The 17,297-nt window shown below is 42.2% G+C and overlaps 1 protein-coding gene and 1 long non-coding RNA gene across 2 annotated transcripts in view; both read right to left on the bottom strand.

The window, feature by feature from the left end:
* Positions 1 to 10,211: 10,211 nt before the first annotated feature.
* On the bottom strand, positions 10,212 to 13,428 carry LOC146967114 (uncharacterized). Its single transcript, XR_015034411.1, has 2 exons — positions 12,442 to 13,428; positions 10,212 to 12,400 (listed from the first exon to the last, which is right to left on the bottom strand). It is a non-coding gene; the product is annotated as an uncharacterized LOC146967114 (long non-coding RNA).
* Positions 13,429 to 14,657: 1,229 nt separating this feature from the next.
* LOC146967113 (uncharacterized) overlaps positions 14,658 to 17,297 on the bottom strand; it is a 33,102-nt gene continuing 30,462 nt past the window's right edge. The window contains exon 15 of the mRNA XM_085762174.1: positions 14,658 to 15,267. Coding sequence (XP_085618300.1) covers positions 14,770 to 15,267 — 498 coding nt within the window. The 3' untranslated portion in view covers positions 14,658 to 14,769. The remainder of the gene's footprint in view (positions 15,268 to 17,297) is intronic.

Raw genomic sequence — 17,297 nt, 5'->3', positions numbered from 1 at the left:
ACAAACCGACGCGCCCCCCCCCGCCAACACAATCTCACTCCAGCCCAGGACCAAAAGTTGGCAACCCTGCAATCAGCCTCTCATCAGTTAGCGCGCCCACAAAAGACGTCAAACTCAGACGTGTCCTGGTCGTGTTCAGAGCTGGTGGTGAAACTTTGGGCTTTAGTTACTCTTTAACAACATTTATAAATATTAGATTCATCATGGAAACTTTATCTCGGTGTTTTGGCAGCGCTGCACCGACAGTCACATGACCAGAGGAGGGTGATCATGTGACACATGAGGTCACAGTGTTACTGTCTCCACCACCTCCTCTTCCTTTATTCTCTTTTCATCTCATTAATTTTTTTTTATTGCACAGTTTTTGTTTCTGTGTCTTCAGATCAACTACAAATCCAATAGAAACTGGAAAACCTCTTTTCTCTTCCTTCAGCGTCCAATATTAAGCAACTTCATAAATACAATAATTGTCAAACCCACTAACAGGAAGCTGTCTGCACAACTTTTAAAGTCCAGAACAACAACAACTAAAGGCCCCAGACCGGTCCCTCACTTTATCAGACAACAGTAATATAAAACACATACATACTCTACCCCCCCCCCCCTTTAGCTGCTACCTGTTGCTGAGTGACTGATCAGATCCCTGTGGTTTCTGTCAATGTGACGACCTGATAACATCTGCTGCCCAAAGAACTTTCCACGAAATGTTTTTAACTTTTTATCAGATGCACTTGATGTCACACACACACACACACACACACACACACACACACACACACACACACACACACAGGGCTGTGAAGCTGCTTTAACAGGAGGTGGGGGTACATGTAGTCCAGTCAGAATAAAAACGAATGGAAACATTATTGACTGAAGGTAAAGCTGCCTGAATGACCACAGAAGTCACCTGGAGGAGCCCCTGCTGCTGGGCCTGGGAGACCCCTTCCACAGAGCAGGACACAGGTGCTGTCCAGTGGACGAGCTCCTCGCGTCCCCTCGGTCTGAGGAACCAAACATGACGTCCTCACCCGCTGCAGTGACTCATGACAGGAGCTTTGCATCATACGTGTAGAAACCAACACGGATCAACACAGTTGGACCAATGAGAGCAACATGAGAGCAGCACAGTCACACACACTTTGGGCTACATGCTAATATGAGCCATGTGTAACTCTGTGTGCAGGGTTTTATAATCCAGGTTCACTGTGGCCCGTGGCAACATGTCACTCACTTAAATCTCTCTAAGCATCATGGGAACTGTAGTTCCAAAGCTCAGAGCATGGTCGACCCAGAGAGAAGAAAAAGAATGACAACATCCATTAATATTCACATAGGCCTACTCAATATTCGTTTTTCACTTGTGTTATCAACATGTGTCTGTGTGTGTGTGTTTGGTGTTGTGCATGGTCGTGCATGGGAACACTCTCCTCGGTTGCCATGGTGACGGTGTAATCTGCGCTCTGAATCAGCCTCTCATCAGTTAGCGCGCCCACAAAAGACGTCAAACTCAGACGTGTCCTGGTCGTGTTCAGAGCTGGTGGTGAAACTTTGGGCTTTAGTTACTCTTTAACAACATTTATAAATATTAGATTCATCATGGAAACTTTATCTCAGTGTTTTGGCAGCGCTGCACCGACAGTCACATGACCAGAGGAGGGTGATCATGTGACACATGAGGTCACAGTGTTACTGTCTCCACCACCTCCTCGTCCTTTATTCTCTTTTCATCTCATTAATTTTTTTTTATTGCACAGTTTTTGTTTCTGTGTCTTCAGATCAACTACAAATCCAATAGAAACTGGAAAACCTCTTTTCTCTTCCTTCAGCGTCCAATATTAAGCAACTTCATAAATACAATAATTGTCAAACCCACTAACAGGAAGCTGTCTGCACAACTTTTAAAGTCCAGAAGAACAACAACTAAAGGCCCCAGACCGGTCCCTCACTTTATCAGACAACAGTAATATAAAACACATACATACTCTACCCCCCCCCCCACCTCCCCAACCCCCCTTTAGCTGCTACCTGTTGCTGAGTGACTGATCAGATCCCTGTGGTTTCTGTCACTCTGACGACCTGATAACATCTGCTGCCCAAATAACTTTCCACGAAATGTTTTTAACTTTTTATCAGATGCACTTGATGTCACACACACACACACACACACACACACACACACACACACACACACACACACACACACACACACAGGGCTGTGAAGCTGCTTTAACAGGAGGTGGGGGTACATGTAGTCCAGTCAGAATAAAAACGAATGGAAACATTATTGACTGAAGGTAAAGCTGCCTGAATGACCACAGAAGTCACCTGGAGGAGCCCCTGCTGCTGGGCCTGGGAGACCCCTTCCACAGAGCAGGACACAGGTGCTCTCCAGTGGACGAGCTCCTCACGTCCCCTCGGTCTGAGGAACCAAACATGACGTCATCACCCGCTGCAGTGACTCATGACAGGAGCTTTGCATCATACGTGTAGAAACCAACACGGATCAACACAGTTGGACCAATGAGAGCAACATGAGAGCAGCACAGTCACACACACTTTGGGCTACATGCTAACATGCTAACATGAGCCATGTGTAACTCTGTGTGCAGGGTTTTATAATCCAGGTTCACTGTAGCCGTGGCAACATGTCACTCACTTAAATCTCTCTAAGCATCATGGGAACTGTAGTTCCAAAGCTCAGAGCATGGTCGACCCAGAGAGAAGAAAAAGAACGACAACATCCATTAATATTCACTTGTTTATTACTTGTGATGTGTTATAAACATGTGTCTAGGTGTGTGTGTGTGTGTGTGTGTTTAGTATCATGCATGGGGGCGGGACACTCTCCTCGGTTGCCATGGTGACTGTGTAATCTGTGCTCTCAATCAGCCTCTCATCAGTTAGCGCGCCCACAAAAGACGTCAAACTCAGACGTGTCCTGGTCGTGTTCAGAGCTGGTGGTGAAACTTTGGGCTTTAGTTACTCTTTAACAACATTTATAAATATTAGATTCATCATGGAAACTTTATCTCAGTGTTTTGGCAGCGCTGCACCGACAGTCACATGAGCAGAGGATGGTGATCATGTGACACATGTGGTCACAGTGTTTCTCTCTCCACCACCTCCTCGTCCTTTATTCTCTTTTCATCTCATTAATTTTTTTTTATTGCACAGTTTTTGTTTCTGTGTCTTCAGATCAACTACAAATCCAATAGAAACTGGAAAACCTCTTTTCTCTTCCTTCAGCGTCCAATATTAAGCAACTTCATAATACAATAGACCATTTCTATGTTTATAAACATTGATGACGTATGTTGTAGGCGGGGCTTCACTGGTGGCAGAACGTGACAGCTGATCTGGTGTCAACAGTGGAAAGCCGGCATCAAGAGCGATCAAATCAGAGGAAGATGGATCATACAGAGGCCTTCTCTGATTATTTTAATGTTTTGTTAACAGAAAACAGGTTGTCATACCTGAGTAGGCTAAGTTAACGATTAGCAACGGAGTGTGTTGTGTGTTACGGACCGACGTAGGCTACTGCCTAGGGACACAAAACGCTGCGTGGGCGATCATCAACAAGTCCATCAACTACGGTATGACAGCAAACTGTAGCCTACTTGTATGGCTGTATATTACAGTTTATTTAACGGATCCATGTCTGTTATTTCTGTATTAGTCAGACCGTTGTTAGGCTATATATCACAGACCGTTGCTAGGGACACCGCTCATGACCCGATGTGTGTAAAAATGAATGAATGAATGTCAAAATAAATGAATAAGAGGGTGAACGTGTACACGTGTTAACGTTTACACTGAATGAAACAGTAAATGTTTAATAAAAATCCCTAAACGATGCACGCAATATCTATATTTTATACACTGACTGATAAGAGTATTTTTTCCGTCGAAAAAAGTTGGAAAGGACGGGTCGTCTTATATTCGGGGTCTAGATATTGTAGCCTACATGTGCAAATCAGCGGGTGACACCAAACAACTCCGCCCAAGCAAGTCAGAGCTTTTATTTCTCGCACACTCACACACCAGTGACCTAGAGATGCAGCCGCATCTGGGGGGACGCGCGTGTGTTGCTGCTTCTCCACTACACAGTTACAGCTCGGCTCTACTCCACTCGGTTTAGGTCCTAGTTTAAATCACAGCTGAGTTCTTTATAGTTCCTCCTCAGCAGTCGTTGTATCACCCCAATTTCCACCGGGTCCGTCAGCGTGGCGGTCACCGCTGATCACTCCTCTAATCAGCATTTCACCGGTCTCGCCGCGGCACGACTCTCTTTTTTCTCTCCTTTCGTCAGCTCCAGACTCACTGTTCTGCACCGCGATTACGAAAATTAAATAAAATTCACCCTCTAATGTGGCTCATCATCACAGCTTAGGGTCGTGCTGCAGCCAAGCAGCTGCGCTGCTTTTTAAAGTTGAGCTGTATGTCAGGACCTATGGTCAGGACGTGTATTTGTTGCTTACTTCCGGTATTTTTCTGCCACCAGTACGTCACTGTGACGTCGACGCCGAAGTGGTCTATACTTGTCAAACCCACTAACAGGAAGCTGTCTGCACAACTTTTAAAGTCCGGAAGAACAACAACTAAAGGCCCCAGACCGGTCCCTCGCTTTACCAGACAACAGTAATATAAAACACATACATGCTCTACCCCCCCCCCCCCCCCCCAACCCCCCTTTAGCTGCTACCTGTTGCTGAGTGACTGATCAGATCCCTGTGGTTTCTGTCACTCTGACGACCTGATAACATCTGCTGCCCAAAGAACTTTCCACGAAATGTTTTTAACTTTTTATCAGATGCACTTGATGTCACACACACACACACACACACACACACAGGGCTGTGAAGCTGCTTTAACAGGAGGTGGGGGTACATGTAGTCCAGTCAGAATAAAACCAGGAAACATTATTGACTGAAGGTTAAGCTGCCTGAATGACCACAGAAGTCACCTGGAGGAGCCCCTGCTGCTGGGCCTGGGAGACCCCTTCCACAGAGCAGGACACAGGTGCTGTCCAGTGGACGAGCTCCTCATGTCCCCTCGGTCTGAGGAACCAAACATGATGTCCTCACCCGCTGCAGTGACTCATGACAGGAGCTTTGCATCATACGTGTAGAAACCAACACGGATCAACACAGTTGGACCAATGAGAGCAACATGAGAGCAGCACAGTCACACACACTTTGGGCTACATGCTAACATGCTAACATGAGCGATGTGTAACTCTGTGTGCAGGGTTTTATAATCCAGGTTCACTGTGGTCCGTGGCAACATGTCACTCACTTAAATCCCTCTAAGCATCATGGGAACTGTAGTTCCAAAGCTCAGAGCATGGTCGACCCAGAGAGAAGAAAAAGAACGACAACATCCATTAATATTCACATAGGCCTACTCAATATTCGTTTTTCACTTGTGTTATCAACATGTGTCTGTGTGTGTGTGTTTGGTGTTGTGCATGGTCGTGCATGGGAACACTCTCCTCGGTTGCCATGGTGACGGTGTAATCTGTACTCTCAATCAGCCTCTCATCAGTTAGCGCGCCCACAAAAGACGTCAAACTCAGACGTGTCCTGGTCGAGTTCAGAGCTGGTGGTGAAACTTTGGGCTTTAGTTACTCTTTAACAACATTTATAAATATTAGATTCATCATGGAAACTTTATCTCAGTGTTTTGGCAGCGCTGCACCGACAGTCACATGACCAGAGGAGGCCGGGCGAGCAGCTAATCACCTCCAGCTGCATCCGAGGCCTCTCATTGGTCACCGAGACGACAAACGAGCCCAACGAGCTAATTAATTAGTAGACCTGCAGGCTGTGAACCAATCAGCTGCAGCAGCCGCTCAACTACCTGGTGTAAAACAGCATCGTCTCTGTCGAGTCTGAGCCACCCCCTCACCCCTCACCCCCCGGAGGCCTGAATTATGGGATGTTGGAGGTTTAACAAGAAACAATGGAGCAACCGTACCACCACCACCACCACTACTCCCCCTCCACTCCCCCCACCTCCTCACTTCATTACCTGCCTACTCTTCCTGACTCCATCTCCTGCAGCACCTCGCTCTCCTGCAGCATCTAATTTATGGACACCAGCATCTCTCTCTCCCTCTTTCTTCCTCTCTTCCTCTCTTCCTCTCCCTTGCTCCGATAAAACATGGCCGTCGGCTTTCCTTCATGTTCCAGGTGAAATAAATTGACTCGGGCCGTCGTTTCCTGCTCTATTTCCTGCTCGGCTCTCGGAGCAACGTCGACGCCTCCGAGGCTCTGGGGTTCATCTTCTTATCTGCAGGTGCAGGAAGAACAAAGCTCCTTCACCTCCGAGAGTCGAGGTCCAACGCTGCTGCTGATTGGACGGAGGGGTGGCGTGCCGTGCGGCTGTAAGTCAGAGGTCAGAGGTCAACTGTTGTAACCGCTAACAACCTCCTCCTGAGGCTGCAACGAAAACTGCTCATACACACACACAGAGGAGAGTGTTTAACATCTACAGGTCTTGTCTGACCAGTAAATTTACATTTAACCTTTTATTTTGATTTTTAGTGATTCAGCAGAACAAAAACACATAATGTACAAACATGTAAAAGACAAAAAAAACACTTGAAAAGACATAAATTGAAAGATTGTGCATGGTGTTGTGTACATGTAGGAATGAAATCATATTAAAAAAATAATAATTAATGACAGATATATTCAACAATGATAATCATTAACATTTACATCCCATCAATATTAAAAACAGGGATAATAATGATAGAAAATCTCATGACAAAAAATGTGAATATATAATAAAATATGACAGAAAACAGTGGGAAAAACTGTGATAACAGCGTGGTGGTGGTGATTGACAAAATAGTATTAATTAGCCTATTGATAGCTATATAGAGTCCAAGTTGCATTTATTTAATTAGCACCAATCATAATAACAACTTATAATGAGTGTGAAACAGGAGTTAATGTTAAAGTCCTTGTCTGTTAGCGATGAAGACTCGACTGTTGCTGTTTATTTATATATTAAAAAGACAAATAAATCTGATTGACAAGAGCTGTGACACTGTGATAGCTACCTGGTTTTACATAGTAAATTACCTGGAGGATAAATCTGTGTCAAAAAACTTCACAACCACTAAATCTTTTTTGTTGTTGTATTCATTTGATAATAAAAAAGGTATTTAAACACTGTCACCCTAAACATGTGGCCTGGAGGAGTCAGGAATCGAACCCTCACCTGGACGTTTGGATGACCTGCATGTTTAAATATAGACAGAAGAGAGAGAGACAAGAGGGATGGAGGGGGGGGGGGGGATAGAGAGAGAGGATGATGAATGACCGCAGTCAGAGTCGGCAAGAAATGAAAAGAAAGTTTAGTGATCGCCAGGAACTGATGAACTCTCATCAATCTTATCCACACACACACACACACACACACACACACACACACACTCTGGCTGTGGCTCTTTACCTGCCTGATGAGACAGAGTAATGACGGATACACCCTCAAATAAAGATGGGTGACTGTGAGCTCTCTCTCACACACACACACACACACACACAGTAGCTGTACTTGTGAGCACCGACATTAAACTTCCTGTACTTGTCAAACTAAACGCTCTGATCTGATTGGAGGATGTGACCGTTGTGAACGACAAACAAAAACCAAACAGATGTTGGAGCAACAGTCTGCTCCAGTTTGTTGAACACTTCTTTTATTATTAACTTTAGAAAATACACTATTATAATAACAAAATCTAATATATATAACAATCTGACATCATAAATCTGCCCTCCAACTCAGTCGTAATAACTTAAGTTATTTAGCAGGAGAAATGTGTCAAACCAAATTATGCAAGTTATTGTTGGATGGTGGGTCCAGGTGTTGGTGAGGGGCGGGGCTTAGTTGTGACATCACAAAGTGACAGGAAGTCCTGACGGCTGGTTTCAAGGCTCAGTTTCTGAATACTGATACTTGATACTTTCACAGTATTAATATAGAACCTAGAGCTGCTTTATAATCACACTACACATGGACATCTACCTTTATACTGTATGGAGCTTTAATACAAACATCTACCTTTATACTGTATGGAGCTTTAACACAAACATCTACCTTTATACCGTATGGAGCTTTAATACAAACATCTACCTTTATACTGTATGGAGCTTTAACACGAACATCTACCTTTATACTGTATGGAGCTTTAACACAAACATCTACCTTTATACTGTATGGAGCTTTAACACAAACATCTACCTTTATACTGTATGGAGCTTTAATACAAACATCTACCTTTATACTGTATGGAGCTTTAACACAAACATCTACCTTTATACTGTATGGAGCTTTAACACAAACATCTACCTTTATACTGTATGGAGCTTTAACACAAACATCTACCTTTATACTGTATGGAGCTTTAACACAAACATCTACCTTTATACTGTATGGAGCTTTAATACAAACATCTACCTTTATACCGTATGGAGCTTTAATACAAACATCCACCTTTACCTTTATACTGTATGGAGCTTTAACACAAACATCTACCTTTATTGAAGGAGCTTTACAAACATCTACCTTTATACTGTATTGTTTGTAATAAGCATCATTAAATGAGTACGACCCCATCAGCCCTATTCATTAAAAACACATTTACTCTCACAGACAGGAACATACAGACCTGATGATGATGATGTCGTTGTCATAATAAAAGATAATTTTAATAGAAAACTGTTCGTTTGGGCTAAAAATGGCTGACGAGGCTCAGGACACAGTCTAAGCTGGGGGGTTTTTCCAATGCGGAGAAGAGGAGGAGTTCGTCTTCCTGCCTCATCATGGCCTTATCTCTCAGGAGCAGCATCATCCTCCTCATCATCATCATCACAGTCCGTCTTTTCCTAATTGTCCTGCTGCATGAAAACGTCCAGCAGCCGATAGGAGGTGAGAGAAATGAAGGGATCATTGACACAGAGGAGGAGAAAGAGGAGGAGAAGGAGGAAGATGAACAGGTGTCAGCAGCATAACAACACGCTCACACTAAACACATCTCACACATCTTGTACAGGAGCCACTGGAGGTCAAAGGTCATCTGACACACAACTACAGACTCTGTCAGGATGAAGGCAATCATAATATAATATATTTTATTTATTTTTCAGCTATTTTCCGCTATTTAAATTGTCTTTATTTCCTGTTGTGATGTATATTGATCAATGTAGTTATTAAACATAGATCCTATATTGAATATGTTGAGTCAGTGAAGAATGAGCAGAATAGCATCATCTATTGATCAGAGACGGGAACTGCAACAACAGAAGAATAATCCCAGCAGTCTGTTGGGACGCAGCTCTGATCTGAAGACACAGAGGAGAAGAACTAACAGGATATTTAGCTTATGTTTCATCTTAACCTTCATTAAACTGTTTCAGACTAACTGTGATGTTATTAAATAAATGACTTGTAACTTGTTACAGGGAGAGTGGAGGCTTAAAACCAAACCTGCGATCAGCCTCTGACCCGGTGTCACAGACTATGACACAAATGTAAACCGTAATCTCTTGTTTATGACACATAAAACTACACAAATACACACATCGTAACATGTTTATGATAATCCTTTGATCTGCCGATTGATTATAAAAGGCTTTGTTGAAAACAAACGCACACGACCGAGGGAGGAGGCTTATAGCAAAACAGCGGAGAAATGAACTCCAATAGTAAACGGAAGTCGTTGTCGAACACGTCAAATTGTCTTAAATTGGTTAGATAAATATAATTTTTATGGAAAAACAATACTTGTATTCTGCAGCCCTCTAAACGCCACATGGATGTATTATTTTTGAAAAAATATAGCTTACGTAATAAGCATTCTCCATATAAAACCTTTATTAATTTCTTCTACCCTCCATCATATGTGTATGAAAATTAATGAAGGTTATCACCTGTTATAAGTTTTAAAATTATATATTATAAAGATATTATTAGTTTTTATTCACAATTTAAACCCATTCGTTTCTACTTCCTGTAAAAAATGTTTCACATTAAAAGTCCCTCATGATCTGCAGGTGACAATGAGTTTCTTCTTCATCTTCTTCATCGTGTTATTTAAACTCAGTTCATCTCATTAACCAATCAATTCACTGGGTTACCTTGACAACCAGGTTAAAAAGAATTATTAAAAAAATAAAAAAACATCAATGAACTCAATCTGTGTGTTTATTATCTTTATTTCAGCGTTCGGCTTCTCAGCAGCATCAGAGACGTCACAGCCAATGACAGAAGAAGACCATGAACATTAACCAATGAGCAACCAACCAGAGGGGGGGGCGGGGCTGTATCGGCCAATCATAACGGAGGACAATGAAACCTTCTGCACCAGCGGTGAGGAGGAAACACTCAGCAGGTTAGGTTGTTGGTGTTTTTTCTTTTTTTTAAATTCTTGTATCAGCCAATGAGAGAAGAGCTGAGTCGACGCTGCATTCACTTCCCGTGGGAATTCAGGACGCTGCTGTGATCGTTTGTGTTTGCAGGATCATGAAAAGATGTGACACGACAAATATTTATTTGTTTTGGAAAGTGAAATTATTGGATGTTGAATCAAAGACATGATGTCGGTTTTTTTCGTTGGACTTGAACGCAGCGCGAGTCCAGAAACTAAACAAAACAAAACAAAACAAAACAAAGAATAAAAGTTGCAGCAGTCGAGACGTTTTTATGTCTCTGAACGAAGCCCCACATCATTTCATTTAAAGTGCATTTTCAGACTGAGACGCTTTACAAGCTCACGATTCATTGTTAATTACAATAATAACAGTAATAATAATAATAATAATAATAATAATAATAATTACAGTGGATCAGACTTTGTACAGTTTGTCACATAAATAAGAGTTAGCGTGGCGGCGGCGGTGTCGAGGTAACACACTGAGTTCTGCAGAGTTTATTGCACAAAAATCAAAATTCTGCAAAACCAGCAGGTGGAAACAGGAAACGGCAGGAAGTCTGTCAAAATAAAACACATGTACTTCAAGTTTTTCAAAATAAGAGCATTTCCCCTCAGAGAGAGAGTGAGTGAGTGAGTACAGGACGCAGCAGAGAGGATATATTGCAGATATATTGCAGATATTGCAGTACAGACATGAGGAGTGAGTATTGATTGATTATTGATTATCTACTGAGCTGATATTTAACCTCTTGTTTAAATACGTGTAAATACAGAGACTGAAACTTTATCGACAGCAGCTTCTGTTTCCAGACACAACACACCTCCATGTTTACCTGTCACGACATGAATTCTGGGTAATGTACATTTCCACAGACCTGAAGCAGCCACTTCACCAGCCGGTACAAAACTAAACAATAACTTTCTGGCTACACATTAATTAACATTTAGATTTTATTACTTCCTTTTTTTTCCTTTTTCGGAGGTTCAAAGCCTCATCGCTCCTGTTTCCGTTCTACTTTGACGTCTTTTTGACAGTTTGATTGTCGCTGTAAATACAAATTCAACACTTCCTGCACAGGTATTTCACATTAAAAGTCCTCTGGCAGATCAAAAACTTGACCTCTGATTGTCTAGAAGACTCTTATTGTGAAACACCAGCGCAGGAAGAGTTGCCTTTGTGTTGAGTCAGGTGAATCAATTAACAAGTGATGATTAAAAAGACAAAAAAAACTGTGGAAATGAACATTTTGACTAATTCACCGTGTGACCGACTCCATCAAGTGTTGAACTTTGTTCCGGGCTTCACTCGTTCGATCTAAATAATTTACAATATTTGATCAAGTTAAACCTCGTCACGGAGAAAAACCACCGTCAAGTACAAATAAAATCTATAGGCTACATTTCAAAATAAGACACGAAAAAAATGAGGCGTGAACATTAACGACCACGTCCACTGTGTCGCGGGTGAAGATGAGATCGTATCCAGCTGCTCTGCAGATGTGCATCATCATCATCATCATAGTCAGAGCAGCAGCTGTAAGGAGCTTCTTGAAGCTGTGAAGTTTAAATATTTAATAAAATAATAAACATTTAAGAATCATTTGTGTCTGAGTCTTTGTTTCTAAACTGAATCTCACCGACACAAAGACAAAGATTACTTAGAATAAACCAAATCCAGGTGTTTCCAGCTGTTTCATCAGCGGAGGGTTTTAATTGGCTGCGGCAGATTAACTCCCGTTTTCTTTATTAATGAATCATCGTTAAGATAAAACGACCTTCACCCGGTGAATCCACCGTTAATCCGATGATCTGATGATGACACACACTCGGCTAATTAACGTGACACTAACGAGCCGCTGGCGATGAACTGCAGGTTTAGTTTGAACCTGGACGAGTGAAATGAAAGAGAAAACTGGAGGAGAGGAGGAGAGGAGGATTCTGGGAAATGGAGTTCATCTACGGTTGTTTGTCGTTGTGTCGTGTGTGAGTTTACAGACATCTGTGTGTGTGTGTGTGTGTGTGTGTGTGGCGTTCGGGCGACGGTGAGATTGTCTGTAGATTCCTCCTCCCGTGTGAAATGTGAAACTACTACTAACTTCAGTTTTTAGTTTGTTTTTCGTTTCGTTTTTTTTTTTGCATATTTTCAGCTCAGCGTCGTCTCTGCTCGAGGGCACGTGGGCGGGACGCAGCGTCAGTGTGTGGGGATCGAACCCGCGACTGTGTTGCATATTCTTTTGCATATACAAGTTAATTATATCAAAGCAAGCGGCAGCGGCAGCAGCAGCAGCAGCAGCAGCAGCAGCGGTGGTGCCTGGGTGGGTGGGCGTGTCTTCTGCTCCAATCAGAGCACAGAAGACATCCGAGCTCCGACCAATCACGGCCCTCGGACCTCCACAGTCTCGTCTGTGATGAATCGGTGAAATGTCCAACACTCGTCAAGCTAAACATAAATAAATAAATATCTCAGGAGGCGTTCACCAACTTCTACAAGCCGGCGTTCAGCCAGAGTTTGTAAAAACCTCTCGACTCCAACATGTTTCCTCCTCTTCCTCCTTTTCCTCCTCCTCCTCTTCCTTTGAACAGGTTTTATAAAAGTAAGTATAGAGGAACAAAGTGATGATCAGACCTGGAGGCTTCAGGAAGTTTTTTCTGATGAACAGCAGCAGAAGAAACAGTGAAGAACGTTTAAATCCCGCAGAAAGAAACTCGACGATGAACACACTGTACAAAATTCAAAATCTTACCAAGAATATTTGTCTTATTTCTACTCAAAATGTCATTTCTAGTCAAAATAAATCTAATTATACTTAAAATAAGACTCATCACATTAAAAAGTAGCTTGTTTTTAGACACTTTCTACTTTTTTCAAGCAAATTTTTCTTTCTTATTACAAGCACAAAAAACTTATTTCAATTGAAAATTAGTTTGAAACAAGTGAAAATGATCTAAAAACAAGTTAATTTTTAGGTGATGAGTCTTATTTTAAGTGGAAAGAGTTTAGTTTTGACTAGAAATGAGACATTTTGACAAGAAATAAGACAAATATTCTTGGAAAGATGTAGAGTTTTTGCAGTGCAGGTGAAGTCATTCAGTGTTTGGGTCGGAGGCTCCATGCTGTGCTGGACATGTGGACCAGTGGACGAGGTTCCTAACACACAGCGAGCGAATCAATCAATCAACCAACCAATCAACAGCCAGCTCTGCACTGGTGTTTTAGACCGAAACTCAATTCATCCATTAAATAATCAATGAATAAATAAACTAAATAAACATGAACAGATTCAATTATGAGGAGAGTGAGAGTGTTTATGAGGACAGGAAGCTTCTAACCACTGAAGACGGGTGAAGTGGGAAACTTCATGTCGCTGCGTGTTAGTAGAGCACTGGAAAAGAGAGTAAGGGTTTTGCGCCCCTAGTGGCAGGATATGGGTATTGCAAAAGCACCCAGAAAACCCATTCACTCCAATGTATGTGTGTTGCCCACTGGCTTGTAAATTGATGAAAACGGCCGTGTTTTTGTTTTTAGGTGTCTTGGTCATATCAGATTATACTTAGATTTTGTCTATTACAAAATGTAGATTGAAACATTCATGTAGACAACTGTTTTTTTGTTTTTTGTTTTTTTTACTCGTCTATGTGTTAATGTTTATCTGTAAAGGATCCTCAATGATGCTATTAACGTGGGTGATCTATAAATGTCCTTAAATTATTGACCAATGCTGTCCTTACTCTCTTTTCCAGTGCTCTAGTCCAATGGGAGCGCCTCCTGGTGGAGGAATATGGGTTTTGCAAAAGCGCCCAAGAACTGACATCTCTGCATTGTTGGTGAATGAGCAAGTGTGGTGTTTTCAATCATTTAAGGACATTTATAGATCACCCACGTTAATAGCATCATTCAGGATCCTTTACAGATAAACATTAACACATAGGCCAGTAAAAAAAAGAGTTGTCTACATTAATGTTTCAATTTACATTTTGTAATAAACAAATTATAAGTATAATTTGATATGACCAAGACACCTAAAAACAAAAACACGGTCGTTTTCATCAATTTACCAGCAAGTGGGCAACACACACACATTGGAGTGAATGGGTTTTCTGGGCGCTTTTGCAATACCCATATCCTGCCACTAGGGGGGCAAAACCCTTAAACCCTTAAACCCTTAAACCCTTAAACCCTTAAACCCTTAAACCCTTAAACCCTTAAACCCTTACCACGGGAGTCAATGGAGGTGTCGTTACTCTCTTTTCCAGAGCTCTAGCTGCATGTTAGGAAGCTTTGTTAAAGGCGACGCCCACTTCTTTCCGAGGCCGACGCCCCCTTGTCAGTGGCTCTTTGGTTTGGGCAGACGGGAGTAGGAGGAGTAAGAGGCCGGCGCCTTCAGCTTCCCCCCGGAGGAGGAGGCGCTGCTCTCCGGGTAGAGGGGCATCGACAGCGGCCGGGGCTTCCTGGTCTTCGGGGGCGGGGCAGCAGCAGCAGCGGTGGCGGCGGGGGAGGGGTCTGGTGGTTTGGGCGACAGAGACTGGAAGAGGTGGAGCTTAGAGGGCTGAGGCGGCCTCAGGCATCGACCTCCTCCTCCTCCTCCTCCTCCTCCTCCTCTCTTCTCCTTCGTCTCTCTCTTGTTCTCCTCCCTCCTCGGTCTTTTCCCATCATCCCCTCTGTCCTCGGGGGCGGGGTCAGCGGTGTTGGCGTCGGCGGGGATCTTGGAGCAACGGTTGGCTGGAGGCGGAGCTTGGTTTAGCGGTGTTGGCGGCGGCGGCAGAAGGACCGAGTCCATCAGTGGCTTCTGGTCTTTCTGGCTGGAGGAGTGAAGTACCTGTGACTGAGAGACAGAGGATTATTCATTTAATTAGTAATTAACTCATTAATGTGTCAATTAAAGGGATAGTTGAACATTTGGGCAAATTGGCCCCATTGCCATAATCCCTATAGTCATAGCAGTAGGTTCGTTACCTTTAATTGTCGGTGCAAGCTGTTTTTAGAACAGAGGAGCAGAGCCGTGAGCTGCTCAGAGCTACGCTACCAATGGAGGCTCATTATGGGATTTCTTTGGTTTCCCTCATCAAACTCATCAAATACACAATCCAACAACTCCACAACGCTCTGGTGGACAAGTTGTGAGCTGCACATTCACCACGCTATGAGATAATAACACAACGTTACCACACAGAGTTGTTTTAGAGGGAAATTCATGCAAAACCGCTGATGCACGTTGCCTTCAGGAACAGTTTTTCATCAACAGTCTCTGAATTTCCCTCTAAAACAACTCTGTGTGGTAACGTTGTGTTATTATCTCATAGCGTGGTGAATGTGCAGCTCACAACTTGTCCACCAGAGCGTTGTGGAGTTGTTGGATTGTGTATTTGATGAGTTTGATGAGGGAAACCAAGAAATCCCATGAGCCTCCGTAGCGTAGCTCTGAGCAGCTCACGGCTCTGCTCCGCCGTTCTAAAAACAGCTTGCACTGACAATTAAAGGTAACGAACCCACTGCTATGACTATAGGGATTATGGCGATGGACCAATCTGCCAAAATGTTGAACTATCCCTTTAAAGTCTTATTTCATGTGTTTATGGTCACTAAATGAGTAAATCTAACCAGCAAAAGGCAGCCAATCAGCTCGCTTGTAAACTTCAAAATAAAAGGTCACTAAAACCAAAATATGAACGAGACATTGAACAGCAGAAACAACAGAAGCAGCAGCAGCAGGTGACAGGTGATGGGTGATGGGTATTACCAGGATCAATAAACCTGATCAGTTTTGGTCAAACACATCTGTATCAGTCACATCCAGCTGTTTTTAACATCTTTAAAAGACGTCTGAACTTCCTGTCGATGCAGCAGAAACACTGAAGTTGGCTGTGACACCAAACCAAACATTTACTTTCTCATTGTTGACTTTGTGTAATAAATTAAGCCGTGATTGTGTTCCTGCCTCTCATGGTTCCTGTAATGATTATAAAACTATAAATAAATGAACAGATAAAAGGTTTTACTCGTTCAGCAAAAGATTCTTAAACTGAATGAGATTACGAATCAGCAGCTTTTTGATATTTTGTGCTGCAGAAACAGATTTTGTTCGATAATGAGACAAAATCTGCTCCAATATAAAACACAACAGGGGAGACGATCTGTGTTAAACGCTGCAACAAACTATGAGGAAAAACACAAAGAAAAACTGCAGCCGGAGGTGACAACGACGATGTTTTAAGTTTCCGACTCATTTTCACAGATTATCAACTGAAAGAAACCATGAAAACTTTGACGCTCTCTCCATCTTGAATCAGCTGATTCAGCCTGCAGAGGGAAACACCTGCACTGCAAAAACTCAAAATCTTTCCAAGAATATTTGTCTTATTCCTTGTCAAAATGTCTCATTTCTAGTCAAAACTAATCTCTTTCCACTTAAAATAAGACTCATCACCTAAAAATGAACTTGTTTTTAGATCATTTTCACTTGTTTCAAACTAATTTTCACTTGAAATAAGTCGAAAAATCTGCCAGTGAAAGCAGGTTTTTTTGTGTTTGTAATAAGAAAGAAAAACTTGATCCACTATCAGATTTTTCTACTTATTCCAAGTGGAAATCTACTTGAAAGAGGTAAAAAGTGTCTAAAAACAAGCTACTTTTTAATGTGATGAGTCTCATTTTAAGTAGAATGAGATTTGTCTTGACTAGAAATGACATTTTGACTAGAAATAGGACAAATATTCTTGGAAAGATGTTTGAGTTGTTGCAGTGTGGATCTGAGCTCAGTGTCAAAGAGACAAAGAGAAACAAACTTCATTCAGAATTTAACTTTTTTTTCCTGTATTTTTCTACTGTTAATAATCAGTGATGTGATTTAGTGAA

The sequence above is a fragment of the Trachurus japonicus genome, chromosome 19 (assembly GCF_045865225.1).
Source record: "Trachurus japonicus isolate A0001 chromosome 19, Traja_1.0".
Lineage (NCBI taxonomy): Eukaryota > Metazoa > Chordata > Actinopteri > Carangiformes > Carangidae > Trachurus > Trachurus japonicus.
This window is presented reverse-complemented; position numbering and strand designations above follow the sequence as displayed.